This window comes from Corvus moneduloides, chromosome 11 (assembly GCF_009650955.1).
Source record: "Corvus moneduloides isolate bCorMon1 chromosome 11, bCorMon1.pri, whole genome shotgun sequence".
NCBI classification, from domain to species: domain Eukaryota; kingdom Metazoa; phylum Chordata; class Aves; order Passeriformes; family Corvidae; genus Corvus; species Corvus moneduloides.
In genome coordinates this window covers 12,323,562-12,342,108 of record NC_045486.1, presented here as the reverse complement: position 1 = coordinate 12,342,108, position 18,547 = coordinate 12,323,562, and the positions used below count along the sequence as shown (strand labels likewise).

At 40.9% G+C, this 18,547-nt stretch overlaps 1 protein-coding gene across 1 annotated transcript; it reads left to right on the top strand.

Moving 5' to 3' along the window:
* The first annotated feature begins 1,417 nt into the window (after positions 1 to 1,417).
* Positions 1,418 to 18,222, top strand: RUVBL1 (RuvB like AAA ATPase 1). The gene is made up of 11 exons (XM_032120954.1): positions 1,418 to 1,680; positions 2,423 to 2,509; positions 3,113 to 3,245; positions 7,162 to 7,313; positions 8,575 to 8,664; positions 9,505 to 9,654; positions 10,996 to 11,059; positions 12,167 to 12,365; positions 14,106 to 14,208; positions 17,236 to 17,327; positions 17,632 to 18,222. Exons 1-11 carry the CDS (start codon positions 1,540 to 1,542, stop codon positions 17,789 to 17,791), a joined length of 1,371 nt encoding a protein of 456 aa, XP_031976845.1. The 5' UTR covers positions 1,418 to 1,539; the 3' UTR covers positions 17,792 to 18,222.
* Positions 18,223 to 18,547: the final 325 nt, after the last annotated feature.

The following is an 18,547-nucleotide window of genomic DNA, read 5'->3' as shown; positions in this document are numbered from 1 at the left end:
CATGTATGTGGTTCACTGGGCTTTTGCAAATTGAACCATAACTCCCATCCTCCCTAAAACTGCTCTAGAAGCTTGTGCTGTCACAGGACTGCTTTTGCAATTCCCCTGGCAGTGCACGGGAAAGCCAATATGCCACCAGGCATCAGTCCTGCTTCATACCACATTCATCGACAGGGTTTAAAAATTGCAGACACGGCCAGGGGTTTATAATCACAGACAACTCTGTATATCCATGGGAAGAATCCCCTGTCTTATTTGTGGGAGAGATCACAATATCTACCAACAAGGAGAACTCACTGGAACTGCAGGTTCCCAGATCCCATCTAAAATGTCACTGGGAGTGATCTCTATATTAAGCTTTTAAACCCTTCATAGAAGGTGCAGCAGAATTACCACCAAACCACAGTTAGAAGCTGTAACACCACAGACCTCATGAAACGTGGATGTTTCTGTGAGGCCATGAAACGACCTGCTGAGAAGCTGGAGTGTTTTTACCCATTTCAATTGCTCAAAGCTCATAACGAATACGTGCTGTAGGTGCAGCACGTGTGACAGCCTCAAATGCTTACAGGAAGGCTTTCCTTCCGAGATGTGGAATAGAATTATTCTGCAGTTTCACTGAATGCTAAAAACTAGTGAGCAACACCGAGCAGGTAAGAGACCACCCTTACTTCCTTGTCAGGGGAGTTAGACTAGATGATCTCCAGTGGTCCCTTCCAACTGTAACAATTCTGTCAATCTTTGACAAAGTTTTAGAAAACACCCTTGGTGAGCCTCAGCTTATTTTTGTGAGCTAAAGCCAGCCGAGGTTTTGATAAGGCTCAGGGTTCCTGGCGCACTGTCGGCGGCTGGGGGTGGGCAAGCGACAAGACCGGGAGAGGGGCAGCAGCCCCACACCGAGCCAGGGACACCCGGGGCTCCCCCAGCCCTGGCAGCGGGGAGAAACGCTGGCTCCAGCATCAAACCGGATTCTAGGAAGGCAGAAAGTGGTGATGGTACTGCAGGGCCAAGAAACCTGCGAGCAAGAACGAGCTGGTTCTCCCCCTCCAGGAGGGCTCCGCTCGCCTCTCCCCAAACCGCCCCTGCCGATTCAGAGAATCGCAGAACCACTTAGGTTGGAAAAGACCTCCGAGAGCACAGAGTCCAACCCATGACAGACCACCACCTTCTGACCCAGACCCTGGCACCGAGTGCCCCGTCCAGTGTTTCCCCGAGCACCCTCAGGGACAGTGACTCCATGACTTCTCCCCTTCCCGGCCCAACTCCTCCGCAGCGCCCGCGCCCGCCCGGACCCTCCGCACGCGCCGCACGCGGAAACGGGCGGGCGGACCCTAAAAACCTGCGCCCCTGCGGGTGACGGGCAGGCCCCGCGCCCAATGAGCGCCGAGAGCGCCGTGACGGGGGCCAATGGCGGGGCGGGGGCGGGGCGCGTCGGGCGCGCGCCGGGAGCCCCGGTAACGCGCGGGCCGCGTGCGAGGAGCGCGGGGCGGCCGGGCCGGAGCTGCCCCTGCGCTGCCCCTGCGCTGCCCCTGCCCCGCCATGAAGATCGAGGAGGTGAAGAGCACCTCGAAGACCCAGCGCATCGCCGCCCACAGCCATGTCAAGGGGCTGGGGCTGGACGAGAGCGGCGCCGCCAAGCCGGCGGGGGCCGGGCTCGTGGGGCAGGAGAATGCGCGGGAGGTGAGCGCGGGGCCGGGCCGGGCCGGGCGGGGGCGTATGACAAGTCCCGACAGCGAGTGAGAGTCGTGCCTGGGCTCCCCCGTGTCGCTGCTGCCGTGTGAGATGCTATGGGGGCGGTCGGGACTGTACTTGCTCCGTTCCCGCCTGTGCGAGGACGGTGACGGTCTCCCGGGTGTCGGGCGTAGAAATTGCGGTGTTACAGGCAACGGAACCAACCAAAAGTTAACAGATTTGGTGCAAGTAGGGATTCGAGCATCCGTTTCAGTGCGGTGTTCGGATAAAAGCCTCACAGAATCACAGAATGCTTTGGGTTGGAAGGGATCTTAAAGATCATCTCATTCCAAGCCCTCTGCCGTGGGCAGGGACACCTTCCCCTGGACCAGGTTGTTCGGAGCGCCATCCAGCCTGGCCGTGAAAGAGGATCTGTAGAGGATCTGCGGCTCAGGCAGCGAAGATTGATCTCCTGCTTTACTTTCCAACCTCTCTCTGCGTGTGGGACTGCGGGAGGGAAGAGGAGTCAGAGCTCACAGATTGAGTTATCTTGTCTGTGATTTTTAATGTCTGTGTTAGATAAAATAATTGTAGAAATCACGTTTTTCTGATCTTGTTTTTCTTTTTGTGTGCATGAAATTGAAATCTTTACTTTTTGTAAAAGCTATTTTTTCTAAACTCGTTAGGTAGTGTTGGAACAAAAGATGCTATAGCAGTACTTGTGTTAACAGTGTAAATACTTAACTTATAGGCGTGTGGGGTTATAGTGGAGCTAATCAAAAGCAAAAAAATGGCTGGCAGAGCTGTGCTGTTGGCAGGACCTCCTGGAACTGGCAAGGTACTATTTTTCTATTTTGTTATGAAATAAAATATTTCCAAATCTATTCTAATTTGTTGTCAAAACTGTTTTAGGGTAGTGGTTAGAAAATGTTTTCATCTACCAGAATTTTTTTTCAATCGGTGTATTGGTATAGTTTCCTACTTTATACTTTTGCTTTTGCCATGTCGTCGACACTTGCAGTATCCAGTGGTGTGTTCAGCATCTTTAGTGTGAACCCACCTCTTGTAGGGTAGTAAACACATAGGTAACACAGGCTCTGAAAAAGTTTTAGAAGTTACTTTTATATTTAAAGCCAGAATAGTTTTTGTTTGGTTTACTTTTTCCCCCATGCTATTTAAGGCTTTTTGCATTCAAATGCCCGGTATTGGCTCTTTAAGGTTTTTTAAAAGTCTTTGGCCAAAGTCACCTGTGTTGAAGGAGGGTTGTTATATGTGAGAAATGTATGTCAGACAGAATAGTCTTACTATTAAATTGATAGTTGATATATAGAAAGTGATATAATGAGGTAAATTAACTTTGTGGAAAAAGAATCCTTAATTCTCTTCAAAATTAATGTCTGGGTTTTGTATTTGGTTTTGTTTTTTTTTTTTCCTTTTAAAGACTGCTTTGGCTTTAGCTATTGCTCAGGAACTGGGAAGCAAAGTTCCCTTTTGTCCTATGGTTGGAAGTGAGGTCTATTCCACTGAGATCAAGAAAACAGAAGTCCTAATGGAAAACTTCCGACGTGCAATTGGTAAGTTTCAGGAAAAGAAGAATTAAGTATTTGCATGATGCTTACTTTGCTTTTTTCCAGTCACCTAAAAAATAAGAAGTTTCCAGTGGTCACAATGTTCTCATATTTTTGTATGCTTATTTTCTTCAGTGCTGGTCCTAATTTAGTGAATCTCTTTCACACTTAGTGGAGTCAGGTTTTCTGTTTACAAACTGTAACTTAGTTATTGTATTATGGTTTATACTTCACCAAATTATTCTCTCGTCCTCCATATTCACCTCTCCGTTTTGCCTGTGACTGAATAAAGCTGAAAGAAAAAATAATTTTTAATTTCTTACGTTAGCAGAAATACTTACAGACAGAAAAATTCTCCTCCCATTTTTTTTGTTTTAGTGATTTCACCCTACTAAACAGTCTTAATCAGGAGCTCCCAAACAGCAGCATTAGCCTGACTTACTGTTCCAGCAAGCACACACTTCAACTCAATGTCTTCCTCAAGTCTACGGTGCATTTACAAGTTTGATGTAAATTGGCTTTATTTGCAACACAGCCTCAGTGACTGTCTAAAATCTCTTGTATGATTGCTGCTGACAGCTGATAAATGCAGACAGAAGTGGCCCTTATTTGTGTGAGGATTGGCTAAAGAGAGCCCAGTTGATTTTAGTCCTGAACGTATTAACAGTTCATTTTCCTGTTTCAGTACCATGTTTCCTCTTGGACTTCATCTGGCAGCAGCAGGGTGAAGAAGTCTCTCAGTTCTTCAGTGAAACAAAAGTATTCCTTTGACTTTTATAAGAGAGCAACTTTCAGTAGTCTCTGGTCTTCTGGTTACCATGAAACTGGCAGGGCCTGGGGGAGGGAAGACAGAGACTCGGTAGTCTGCAAAATTTCCTTGATGTGATGAAGTTCCCTGTCAGAGATTTGGAAACCTGAGCCAACAGATGAAACTTAGGCCATCCATGTTGTCATTTCTAGGGATAGCAGTATTTTAACTCTCTGAGGTTTAACAGCCAGCTACATTGTTAGTTCCCTGCATTCCCTGAATGTCAATAGAAAGACACTTCTAAACAAATATTAGTGTTAATGAAAGATGGAACTTCTTTTATTCCTTTCTGTTGAATTCCATGTCACATTTTCATAACACAGCCTTTATTGAATATTTTTATGAATGTAAGAAAAAATTCTATGAAATATTTTAAAGGACTAGTAATCACCATTTCTTGTAATGAAACACTTTCCAGTTGGGTTTTAATCTCAGGTAGGTTTTAGCTTCCCTGCTTGATAAAGAAATACTTTACAAGGGTGCATTTTTAAAAAAATGATTCTGTGCAGTGGCAGCTGGGTCTGGGTGCAAGGGAACCTTCAACTCACCCATCCATCAGTACTTGAAGTATTCATTTAGGTATTACTGAGTTTTGGCTTTTTGTATGGTTCCTTGGTAGCAGCTTCTGTGTACATCATCATTGCTCATATAATGGATTTTACTTTCAAGGGGTTTAGCCACCTGATTTAATTATCAGAGATGTTAATACCAATTTTTTTACCTAATGGTTGGGGTTTTTTTCTTGGAAATTACAGAGTCTGACTGGTTTGGACCCATCACTTTATAAGAAAGTAGGAGTTACTCTGACTTCACAGAATTGTTATTGTTTAGAGTCTTTTAATAACAGACTTGACATAGTCTCAAGGCCAAGTAGTGTTTGGGATGCAGTAGAGAGCTTATAATATGTAAGAAATATAAAAGGACAGAGTGGGAAATGAGCAGATCGAATTGCTGTATGGGTTAAAAGAAATTTAACCTGGGATAGATTAATCCAGTATAGAGCTCATTAGCAGCTGGTGAAGATGATGATAGCAGCTAATGTTAGAGCTCAGTTGCAATCAAAAATAACTGCTGCAGTAGCCACTTCAATAGTATGACTGTTCCTTGTGTTGCCAGGTTGTACCTGCCAGTGAGTCAAGCAAGCACTGTTTAGCTCCATGGAGTGCTGTTGAACCAAAACATGAAATAGCCCACAATTGCTGCCTTGGATTTGTGTCTGATTTGGAAGTAGATCTCTCTAAGAACTCTTTTGAGAATGAAGTTCATAGTTGAAACATGCAGATTAATTTGAAATCAAAGGATAATCAGCAGCAAGTTCAAAGCATCCATTACCTTTGTTCAGATCATGTTCATCTGTAAATATTTTCTACAGACACATCTCTTAAAAGCACATTAGTCTGGATTAGAGGCAGGCTTCTGAAGCAAATCCCTGCGTTTGCCCTTGCTGACTTGGCTTTGACTTGTGTTGGTGAACAGAATGAGCACGTGAACTGGATTCTTTTCAGATGAAATGGAACTGGAAGATTCATTGCATGCTTCAGCAGCATACAAATTGTACCCTAAACACAAACAGGCTGCCAGGTTTTCAGAGCAGAATAGAACTTGTGCTGCAAGTTTAAAAGCAAAACAAAAAGAACACGCAAACCTGGTCCAGTTTGTGACAACAGCAGTTTCAATGTGCAAATTCCCATATTGCTTCACACTCCTTGCATATGAGCCAGTGTGATGCAGCCTCGTCTAGGTCAGTTTTATAACTCAAAGGTTCATTAATTTCTGTCTGGTGTTTTGACATACCTGAAAAACATTTTTAAAATTACTGAAATTAACTTCATACACAACTTTTTATGTAGTCTTAAGTAAGAGGAAGCAATCATTTCTTACCAAGAATTTGTCATGTTATCTACAGTTACGCTGTTTCTCGCATTTCATATCCTGGTTTGAATTTAGGCCCAGTAGAGGGAGACAGACTCGTATTTGTCAGTTCTTTATAGCCCCTATCAGCAGCTCAAAATTACTGGTGAAGTGTCTGATCTATTTCAAAGCAAAATGAAAAGTTACGGAACAAGGAAAGTTTTATAGAGTCACAATACCCTCAGACTGGGCAGGATGACTTCCTTATATCTTGTTACAGCCCATTCATTATTTTTCGTATGGCATGTGTGTCTCATAAAATACTTCATAGAGTTCTTCAGATGTGGATTCTTTGAACTTCTATGTAGTTAGAACGTACATAATTGTAGTGGTGGTGGTGATGATAGTGGGTTTGTTTTGAAACGGTCTACCTGTAAATCTCATCAGCTCAATATTATCAATTTAAAATAACCTAGTTATTTAAACAGTAGTTGTGACTAGAGCAGAAAAACACAAACTAGAACCAGATACTCTAATGATTGCTTGTCTATCTGAAATGTAGCAAAGTGAGGATGTAATTTTCAGCTATTTTGAAATAGTTTTAAATTTGCATTGTAGCAGTTTCTGCTAAATTTTGTCTAGCTCAGCTTTTGCTATTAACTTGAGAAATATTTGAAATTATACAATAACCCCTTAGTAATTTTATGAAGTTCTAGCACAATACCTGTTAATCAATTTATGTAATATTTTTACCTCAGTTGCTAAAATGTCAAGTTTTTTATGGAGTTCCTTTTTTTTTTTTCCTATCTTTTTGTTAACTTTGCAGGGCTTTTCTGGTGGTCCAAAAATTGCGTAAAACTCGCTGTTAAATTAATGTCACTAGTTTCAGAAGATGATCTGTGTTTCTGGCTTTAGCACAGGGGAAAAAAATCAAGCAAATTCCCTCTTTGTGGGAGGGAAAAGAGACAGAGGATCCTAACATTTGCTTCAAAAACTAGTAATAATGAGTAGGAAAAAAGTAATTTCTAAAAGTTTAATGAACTTCTTAGCAGGTCAGAACTTGGGCTGAGCTTTCATTCTGGTGCACAGGATGAGTATTCTCACTTAAAATTGAAGAAGAGAACAATAATTCATCTTTCTGCCTATAAAAGTAAAATTTTACCATGAAATGTAATGCAGCCTAACCATATGTTACATTTTTTTGACAGTAAAGCAGCAGACTCCTAAGTGTATAATGAAACTATTCTAAACAATTTCTTGCAGGACTGAGGATTAAAGAGACCAAGGAGGTTTATGAAGGAGAAGTCACAGAACTAACTCCCTGTGAGACTGAGAACCCTATGGGGGGATATGGCAAAACCATCAGCCATGTAATTATAGGACTCAAAACTGCAAAGGGAACCAAACAGTTGAAGGTACGTGTGGTAGAGTCTCAGAGATTTCCTTAAGTATTTCGAGTTAGCAGCTTCTATTTTTGGCACTTCTTATTTCCATTTCAAGCTCTTGATCTCCATCTCTGTCAAGTGGGGCTGCCAGGAGGCTGCTTTCTTTGGCTAGACAGCTTTATCCTGACTGTTCATGTTTATCTGCTTTATGTAGAATATTTGGATATTGGTCTTGTCTCCTACTAATTGAAATAGGAGATAAACCCATCATCACTTGGTTAGCAGCTGCTGTTATTTCTCTGGCAGCACGTAACTGTATGTCTTCAGTGAGTTAAAGGTGAGTTTTAGTAGGAAGAGATCCTGATACAGTTTTGTTGATCACTAGTACCACAAAAAATGGGCTGAGCTGGCAGTCTGAACTTTGTTCTGTCTCAGTCTGTGATACACTCTGACCCTGGCTATAAATTCATGTTCATGGTAATAAACATACAAGAAAGGCCTTGTTTGGTTTTGTTTTCCTAGTTGTCAGGAACCAAATTTTCGAGGATTTGGCTAGGGAAATATTGCCTGTTTAGATATAAATTGTTCTTTCTGTCACATCCTTTCTTTCTGCATGGGTGTCATGCTCTAGTGAATATTTGATAGAGAACTGGAAATTGAGCTGGTGCGTTGCCAGCTCAGGCCCACTTTCCTTTTGTTTTCTTGTCTCCATTCAATTTCCCAGTCAGACTAGGAGAGAACTAAAAGCTGTCTCTGCTGTTAAGTATCATCTTTCATTTGTTCACTCTGAAGGAAATGAAGAGCAAAAGTGAATAAACATGTACCAAGAGAAACAAAGGCATCTAATGTATTCCACACCCACTCTCCCTCACAGAGCTCCACAGAGGATAAGGACTCAAGAAATCAAGGAACATAATTCAATGCTATAGCCAGATTTTTTTTATAAAAGTTTTCCTAGAAATCTAGAGAACTACTGTTTCCTAGGTATAAATACATTGTCACATTACTTAGAGGTATGTTTTGTAGCTGGTACCATTATGTTTCTGGCACTGTCACTTCCTTTTGGATAGCAGATTTTTTTGGTAAGACAGTGAGTTCTGTGCATCTTTCAGAGTTATTCTCTATCCCTACTCCAAATGTTACAGCTTTATAAAATCCTAGAGGTGTTGTCGGGGTGAGTTGCAGTTTAATTTTGTCTGGTGGGAGTGAGCTTCAAACTGAATTTCTTTACCTTGATTACCATAACAATATGGAACTGTTTTGACCAACTGTGCTGTTTGCTTGTCTCCAGCTGGACCCAAGCATTTTTGAAAGCTTGCAGAAGGAGCGAGTGGAAACTGGTGACGTTATTTATATTGAGGCAAACAGTGGAGCTGTCAAGGTAAAAGAAAAGTTCGGTACTTTCATGCAGGTGTATGTTTCTTGTAGACCTTTCTCTGCCTTTGTCAGAAGGCTCTCTGATTTATTAACCTTAACTGACACAAAATGGTTACATGGAAATTTTAAAAAGAGCCCAGTGCTGTCCTTATCTGGAGAGAAAAGTCTCTTTTGCACCCAAAGAACATGGTGATCTGGTTCACAATTAAGGTCATCTGGCAAGGAAGCTATCACTGATGCTGTCTGGATGAGTTTTCTTTTCTGTAAGATCAAGGCATCTCTTAGGGAAGAGGGGAAAAACCAAGCAACTTTAGTCATTTTCAGGCTGACATGTGCAGCGTATTTAATCTTTCTTTTATCGCTCTGGTATTTTCTCCACAAGATATATACATGTAGAAGGGAATACTGCATTAGTTAGCATTCTTTTCATATCTGATTTAGAAAGTAAGTATATAGTGATACTTGCTGTTTAATGGATGAGCATAATATTTTCTATCATATAATAAATCACCCACCTACAAAGGAGTCTTGAACAGTTCTCCCAATCTCTGGTTAATCTGCTGGATTTGTCCTTTAGCAAGAATTGCATACGGTTAAAAGAAGGGGAGAGAGAAATGGAATATTCTTGCCACTGAAAATATCAGGCGTTTTTCAACAGAGTGTTTGAGCTTTGATCAGTAGATAGGGTATGCCTGTTGCTAAGCAGGGAGTGGGATGTCTGGATTGTCAGCTGAAGCTTGTCAGAACTGGAATTGTGAACTAACCCCGTTATCGAGTTCATGTCACTCAAGGTTTTGGAACTGAAATTAATTCTATACCTGGGTTTCTCTTTGCTGTTCCTCAGAGGCAAGGCAGGTGTGATATCTATGCTACGGAATTTGACCTTGAAGCTGAAGAGTATGTTCCCTTGCCAAAAGGTGATGTGCACAAGAAAAAGGAAATTATTCAGGATGTCACCCTGCATGACTTGGATGTGGCCAATGCTCGACCTCAGGTATCTGACTTCACAGATGAAGTCTTTTCAGAAAAATTATTTGACATAGATGTGATGTTACCAGAATAATTGAGATGTAGGAAGTTGAGCTAACTCACTCACCCTCAAAGATTCCACTGTAGGAAAAGCAGTGGGTGTTACACCTTGAAGGCCAGTCTAGCTCTTCTCTCCTCAGGGAGGTCATGCTGCAGCTGCCTGCCTTCAGGGCCCTGCCATGGAGGTTAAAGATGCAGTTGCTTCCTTAAAATTCATGCACCTGATCATGGAATACTGGTCAGAGTAACACTCAAGCACTACAAAGAACAGTCTTGGAGTTGTAGAAGAGCTTCCATGTGGTTGGGATCCACCACCTTCACAGTTAATGCATAATCTAGACCCTGCTCTCTTTCCCTCCACCACTGTGCCCCATCACTTGCAGGAAAAGAGTGATGTGGGCTGTTTCCTCTGACCAGGAAAAGAGATTATTGCTTTCTCTCCAGAAGGAAAGCTGCCTACAGGTGTGAGGTAGCAGCAGCCAGACCTGCATCATTTCATTTCTTGGAAATTCTGAGTGCAAATTAATTTATTCTGCTCTGTGTTTATGGTTTCATGGCTGTGAAATGGCAACTGCAAGGACTGAGGTACTAAGTATTTTTGTCCGCTGTGGATTCCACTGATGTCCTCCGTTTGTTCAGAAATGTTTCATAGCCACTTGTTAAACTTCTTTGTGAGTTTCAGTAGAGCTCTGCATGTATTGCAGAAAAAAAAAATAGGAGAATTACTTCTTGCTGTGTCTTGTTCACTCTTGAGAGAATTTTGTCTGTGTCAAAAACAAAGTCATTAACAAGTTTAAAGGCTGGAATCCCTACAGTATAACAATACAACTCTTTAACTTACTCAATTTCAAAATAAACCTCCTTATTTACAAAAAAAAAATTATTTGATAAAAATAATGGTATTCAAAAGTCATAAAATTTAGAATAATTCTTCCCATGTTGACAGGCTGAACACCTACTGTGCATGCAGGCAGTCGAAGTCTCTGTGTTCCCTGACAATTTCATTCCTCAAGATTTTCTCTGTGACAGTTTTTTTAAGAGAGGATATCTCATTTTGATTTTTTATGCTCTCCAAATGAGCAAGGCTGAACAAAGGATGAGGAGGTAGATAGGTGATTATGTTTAGAATACTGTTGTGGTGAACTGGCCTAAACCTTGACAAAGACTTATTATCAAAGACTGCTGATATAAAATGTCAAGTTAACTGTAAGAAACAACTTCTTTGACCAATTCCTGATCTATAAAATTCCCCAGGTATGTGCTTTATACATGACGTCATAGCTGATCTGTAACTTTGTTTTTCTAGGGAGGGCAAGACATCCTTTCTATGATGGGACAGTTGATGAAGCCTAAGAAAACTGAAATCACTGGTATGAAACCTGTATGGTATTTTGAGACCAATATAATCTATGTGTTTTCCAGTTAGAAAAGGATTAGAAAATAGAGTAACAATATTGAAATGAATGCCTACATAATACATATTCATAAATACTCCGATTTCACAAAGCAGTGATACAGTTGCTAGAATTGCAGTGGCTGGAGACAGTGCAACAAGTTCATGCATATAGTGGGAAAATGTATACACTGCTCTGCACCCATCTTCCTGGGGAGAGGTCGGAATGGCAGTGCCATCCCCCTTCCCACAACATTCCTGCCACAGTGTGAGATTCAGGCTTTCAACAAAGAGCCAAACTGAACAGCAGTAATACACAACGTCTAAAAAATGTTGTAGCAACCATACTGAATTTTGGTGGAATAGAAAAATGGCACCTCTGGAACAGCTGTCTAAGGACCTGATGCTCCACATGCACTGCTGCTCTTCCTATCTTAACTACAGGTGTTTGGAGAAAACAGTATCTACAGACAGATGTGTTCTCCTTTTTGCTTTGAAAGAAATGATGCTTCACTAAGTGACTATCTAAATTTAAATCAAAATCTGTTTCAATACCTAACTCAATGGCCATCTTTTGAAGTATTTTGTCTGTCCCAGAGGTTGCTTTGCTTATTCTAATACCAGATTTATTGATGTAATATCTGGCATAGCTTTGAGAGTAGTAGGTTCACAGAAACTTATATAGCCTTTTTTTTTGTTAAACACAACTTCTTTGCTGAAATAGAATAAAAAGATTTCATTCTTTCAGTGATGTTCTTTTCAGCTATGCTTGGAAACTTCAGTAAGTTTCATGTTTTAAACTGATGTTTGACTGACTTCTTCACCCCCCACACCAAACTCCACAAACCTCCAACAATCAATTCTTCATAAGTGTGAGAAATGCAATTTTTAAATAGTTTGTTGCACAGATGGCTCCCCAGTACAGTATGAAATGCCACAAAATTTTAGTGTCGCAGATATTTTCCTTGTGGTAGTAAGATAGCAAACCATGAAAAAGTTTAAGAAGAATTTTCCTTGCTTCAGTCTTTACCTACTGACCTATTGTTCCCTAGCAGAACAACCAACAGTTTCTTTTTGTTCTCAGACAAACTTCGAGGAGAGATAAATAAGGTGGTGAACAAATACATCGATCAAGGCATTGCAGAGCTAGTGCCAGGTGTGCTCTTTGTGGATGAGGTTCACATGCTGGATATTGAGTGTTTCACATACCTGCACCGAGCTCTGGAATCTTCTATTTCCCCCATTGTCATCTTTGCTTCCAACCGAGGAAACTGCATTATCAGGTATGACATCAAAACTTGAATTTTCCAGTTTGCATTGGTCCGTAAACCTTGGAATTAGCTGTATCAGTAGAGTTACAATCTTTGAAGGCTTTTGTCTGTGACACTGACACCTGTGATAATCCTCTGCATGAGTTGCAAGGTGCATCAGTGCTCAAAAGCTGCTCATAAGCTTCATGATGGGACAAGCATTTAATGCCAGGCTGACTGAAATTCCTCCTTTCCCCTAGCACATCTCTCCTCCTCTAACAGCTTCTGAATTGTTTCACTTCCTGGGTGATCTGTAACAGTTACCATTCTTATTGTATACCTCGGTACATCTGTTGCCTGCACATTAGTGACATCAAAAACACCAGAGCTACAAACCTCTAATAATCATTGTTTCCTGCTTCTGGATTATTTTGCTGTTTACTATCCTAATTCCATCAGACTTCAGCTTCTTGTTCTTACTCTTATATGTGTCACAGTTCAGCCTCTCCCTTTCCCTGCTATGTTGGTCTGGCTTTTTGTGATTCTTCAGTCTTGCCAACCAACTTGTTTTTCATCTTCATTTCACTTTGTGCCTTCACTTTGATATTTTGCACCCACAAAAAGCATTCTTTGCATGTTCAGTAAAAGTGCTCTCCTATTTCAGGCTCTTCTGTAAGTTCTACTACTAGTTTGTGGTCTAGGTCTAATTATGTCTAAACAAGCTGTCATTAGCAATGATTGCTACTCTTTGAATTAATTTAATTCAGCTGTATAACCAGCTTTTCCTTTCCCTCATAGTGGTTCATCTGGTATTAATCTTCCTCTGTTTGCATTGCTTAAAAGTGAAAATCATAAGCCCTTCGAAAATGTTTAAGGTGGACATTACAGCATTCTCTTTGCAAAGATACAAAAAGACTGTAAGAGTAAAGGAAGTAGAGATCTGTCAGCATGGATTCACTGTGGATCTTGTTATGAAAAAGCTGTGATTTAAGAAAGGAAGTTTTCCATATAACAGTGGCATCTAGTATTGGAGGACCATGGCAAGAGTTGCAGTGCCTAAATACTAGCACTGAACTTAGAAATATAGTTCTTTACCAGCACTTCACTGGTTTTACTGCGATCTCTGCAATGGTCATAAATTAAATCTAGGTATCTTTCACTCTCGACTTCACAGCAAATTATGGTGGTCTTGGGAAACCAAGAGTACACGTATCTGCAGGCTTTGCTGTTGGGTGTTGTACATCAAACAAATAAAATGGTTGGGGATCTAGATCCTGCCCTGTCCTTCATACAGAGACCTACACTTCTCAGTTTGCTGGATTGCAAGCATGGAATGTAAACCACTGAACTATTCACTGGAGGGACTGGGGAAAGAATGGCTTGCTCAGCAACAGGGCATGTTCTCCAGATGGATGATAGTATATATAATTTCTGCTGATCCTGCTAAACAACTTAGTAAGAATGATTTTTTCCTTGCTGGAAGATACCTTGGAACATTAGATAAGACTGTATTGTGAGATAAAAGGCAGGAAAGCACATCTCACTATTTTTGAATGGCATGTTTAAGAGCTCCAGCAATAGTATTTGTTTCCTTGGGGCTGTCTGGAATGAACGTTAGACCAGAATGTTTCCTGTCTCTGACCCATGGGTGTGTGTCTCTGTGGACACACAACAATTGTAAACTAGTATAGTCACTTTCTACTGATTTTAACCCAATCAATGTACTGAACTCAGACTAGTGTGTGATGTCTTTCTGTTTGGTTTCTCCTCTAGAGGCACAGAGGATATCGTATCTCCTCATGGAATACCATTGGACCTGCTGGATCGAGTAATGATTATCCGAACCATGCTCTATACACCCCAAGAAATGAAGCAGGTATGCACAGCGTTTTAAAGAACTTGTTACGAATCCCCAAAGTTGTGCACAGCTTCTGCCTATTCTGTTACTGTAGAGCTGTCTGACTCTGTGGTCACCAGGGCTTGTGCCAGAAAGCTTCCTGCTTGTTAAAAGCCTGCTTCTCTAGGAGCCAATACAGTGAGCTAGTTAAAACTGCACCCAACTTCTCTGTCTGACTCCCAGCCACTGAGGAGTTGCTATGCACATCTGGGGCTGAAAGTGGCACCTCACTTGCGGGAAGGCATCAACTGTCAGCTGAAGAAATCTCTTGCACTGGTGTGCTTTCTATAGTTTGCAGATTTCAGCAGGTAGTGCTTTTTCAGGTGGTGTAAGTTGAAGTGTCACATAATGGGATCTTGAGTCCCAGACCTCGGGCTTTTCCCTCACATGAGACACAAAAGGGATTGAGGAGTACAACCTTATGCGCTGCATTTTTGCCTTTATGCCCTGTACTGTAGCTTTAACGTACTGGGGCTGTCTCCTAAAACTGGGAGACTTTTCATGCTCCTCAAGTCAAGTTTGGAAATGTAAGCACAGCAAGTGTTGCAGAGATACCCTTCCAAATGCCTGGAAGTTTTCCTGTGGGGCCATCACAATGTATTGTGTATCGATTATAATGCTTGGTGCCATTATGATGCATTGTGTCAAAGATCCCCCCTCATTAGCGTCTCAATGCCGGGAAGTGACACAATGCAGAAGACATTAGGGTTTACCATGTCAATTCTTTGTATTATTTAAGAGATAGTGTCAGTGGAGGAGAGCATTGTCACCAGATAATGGTCTCCTGCTGCTGAATAAGTGCCAAGGTGAAGCCAGGCATTTATCGAACTTAAACGCAGAGGCAAAGCTTCATTTCACTTGGTTTGAGGAGCTTTTCACTGATGCTGTTCTGAGCTGTTCTCAGGATGATTTTTTTGTACCTAAAGGACACTTTGAAGCATTAGGGTGTAGATTGCAGTAGAAGCAGCCCAGTGATTTAACAATACAATTAGGTTTAGTCTCTATACAAAACAAATTTTCATGTGTGACTTTTACTCAGCCTGGCGGTATTAAAGGCTGTGTGGACTTCCCTGTAGTGTAAGTGAATTCTGTGTAGTTAGTGCTGTATTACCGTGCAGATAAGATTTTCAGAAGAGCGGGGTAAGTGCTGTTATTTCCACCCTCCCCAGGGCTGAAGGAAAGGAAATGTTCACAGTAGCATTGCCTAAAGCTAAAAATAGAGTCCAGACTCTGGGCCCCATAAATCATTTTCCCATAGTCAGATAATCTCATCTTCCCTTAAATTAAGGCTTTTGAATGGCAGCTTCTCATGGGAGAAGAGGAGGAGCTATTACATTTAACTCTGGCTTCTAACTGACTACAGCTGGTGGGGAAGGGGGGTAAAAACAAGGCACCCATAAGTTTAATTCTCTATTTTTGCTCTCATTTGTCTTTCATGTTAGGAAGAGGTTTCTGCAGATGATGTTTCTGTGTGAGACCCTTGCCTTCACAATTGATTCCTTTATCAGCACAGAATCTGGTCATGTATCTACTGAAAGTTTGTTCATAACCAGTTCAACATACTTTTTTGTGCATGTTGATAAAGTAGAAATCGCATTGTGAAGTGCTGCTCTGAGACAAAACACACAGTAACCTTGGTGAAACCAGAATAGGGAAAAAATTCACTTTTATGCTTATTCTAGTCAGGTGTTGTTATAATCAAACTTTTTTGCATATGTGCCTCCTGTTGGATATTAGAGGTTATAACTGAGATGTTTTGTTCCTAATGTATTTTACCTGATAAACACTTGTTTTCCTATTCCATAGTAAATCCATGTGTAAGCAAGCTGGTGGGTTAATGGCTTGGGCCCCAATCCTTCAGTAGTGTTCTACCAGGTTGCTACATAAAAAGTTCTTTTAAAAAACATTGTTAAAGATGTGGCATTTGATACCTTGTTGTTTGTAGCAGAGGAAGAACAAAGTAGCAGTGTGTGAGTGAAGGGAAGGGGACATCTGGGTGATCTGCAAGTAAAAATCTTGAACCTGAAATTGGGATTTGCAGCAGCATTGCCAATAGTCAATGTACATATCTCAGCACCAACTTTCTGCCATTTCAAGCCCCTCTCTTACTCTGCTCCCTACCCTGGCTCCCTGAGCGCATTTTTATGGCTTTAATTTAAACGAGTGCTTCTTGATATCTTGTTTACAAAGCTGCCAAAGTGAAAAATACCTGTATTATATGAGGCTTGCAGTTCCAGAGTTATCTCAGCACTACAACACAACATCATTATCCAGTCTGCCCCTTATCACTCAGCTGGTAATACAGACTACCGAGAGACTTGTGCCACTTTTGTTACAGCTTTATATGCTCAGGCTTATTGGTGATATCTTCCTCCCCAACTTTGTAAAGATCTTCAAACTGGTACAAGCCTGAGACTGTTCTTGAAAGATTAGATTCTTCTTAGTGATTTTTTTTTTTCTTGAAGGAATAGGTGAATCATAGAAAGTAACTTTTTGATTTATTTTACTGTCTTCTTGTCAATTGAATAAAAAGTGTGTTGTGAGCTGCTATGGGAAGGGTGTAGCTTTCTGTAGGGCTTTTTGGAGGGCTCTGCTGTATAGCATCAGTGATACATTGCAGAATCCAGTAACTGGTGTGTCCACAAGACTCCAGCTGCCACTGATTTCTCACATGTATTTTCCATTTTCTTGTTTAAGTTCTCATATTCTGCTCCTTATTAGTAGGTAGGCCTTGCTAACCATGCAGAGTTACCATGAAGGGTTAGCACTCCGGATGTGTTACTTCACCTTCCTTTTGTGATAATAATTTTTTTAACATTATATTTGCCTGTTCAAAGACTTAAAATTCTACAAATTCTTGTTTAGTGGTGAGTTATAGCAGGGTAACTCTCCACACCATCTTGTTTTGTAGCATGTCATCTCAAAGCTGACAGTTTATAGATGCTAATTAAAGTAATTTAGCATGTTAATTGTTTGGACTCCTGCCTCACTTATTCTTCCCAACAGATCACAAAGCTCCGTGCTCAGACAGAAGGGATTAATATCAGTGAAGAAGCTCTAAACCACTTAGGGGAAATTGGTACCAAGACAACCCTAAGGTAAGTTGGGCACACTTTTCTGTTAAGCATGACTGAGTCTAAATCCACTCATGGTAAGATAACTCACTGTTGGAAGCAAGACAAACCTCTCCTTTACAATGACATGGTGTGTTAACAATCATTAAAAAAAGAGTGGTAATGCTCCTCTTTTCTCCTTTAAAGAATGCATGTGCTGGAGTGCTTGCTGACTTTTTCTTACTGCTGGCAGAGCTGTGTTTCCCAGCAAATGTCCCACCCCTCCATATCTTCAGTTCCCTGGCATGTGCTGAGTTGTAATTGCTCATCTGCCTCTGTTTGATCACAGGTATGCTGTGCAGTTGCTGACCCCAGCTAACCTGCTTGCCAAGATTAATGGGAAAGACAGCATTGAGAAAGAGCATATTGAAGAAATAAATGAACTTTTCTATGATGCTAAATCCTCAGCAAAAATCTTGGCTGATCAACAGGAGAAGTACATGAAATGAAAAGCTTATCATGTTAGATGCTTTAAAGTAGCTTTAACCCTTAGCCAGGGCTGGCTTAGTTATTGAATGAGAAATGTTAATGGTTTGTCTCTTTTGGGACTGAAGAATATTTAAATGTTGGACTGCTTTGTCAGGCCAGAATTAACTATCGAGTGTTCCTACTTCATTATCAACAATAAGATGCTCCATGGTGTGTGTGTAACATCTTAGTCTCCCTTTTATCAGTATATATGAAATGAATAGCTCTTGACCCATCAGCTTTGTCTTTAGATTTCGTTACAGAAGAGCTCTAACTGAAGTTGATGCTTAAGAACAGTCTATTTTCGTTATGAATCCTGTTTTAAAATAGTTTCCTTTTACAAATGAGAACTGTTTGGTTTTGGATCAAAGTTTGTCTGAAGTGCTTTATAATAAAAAAAGGTCAAGAATATTGGAAGTGTGTGTTCACTCTGGGTGTTGGCCTGTCAAAGGAACAGTCAAAATAAATTGGAATTAACAAAGCCAAGTATGAGTAAAATGGATCTGCAACACAAAAATAGATTGCAGCAAAGGGAAAAATAGATTAGGACTTTTAAAAAGTGTTTACTTCTTTGTAGGGTTTGGGTTTTATTTTCAGAAGACTTCCTTGAAGAATGCAGAAATACATAATAGTTATCTTGGCCCTATTGAAAGCCTTTCCCCCAGAGTAACTTAAACTTTTCTTGGGTTTTCCTAAAGCAGATTAAATAAAAATTGCTTTCCATCATGATTAGCTTT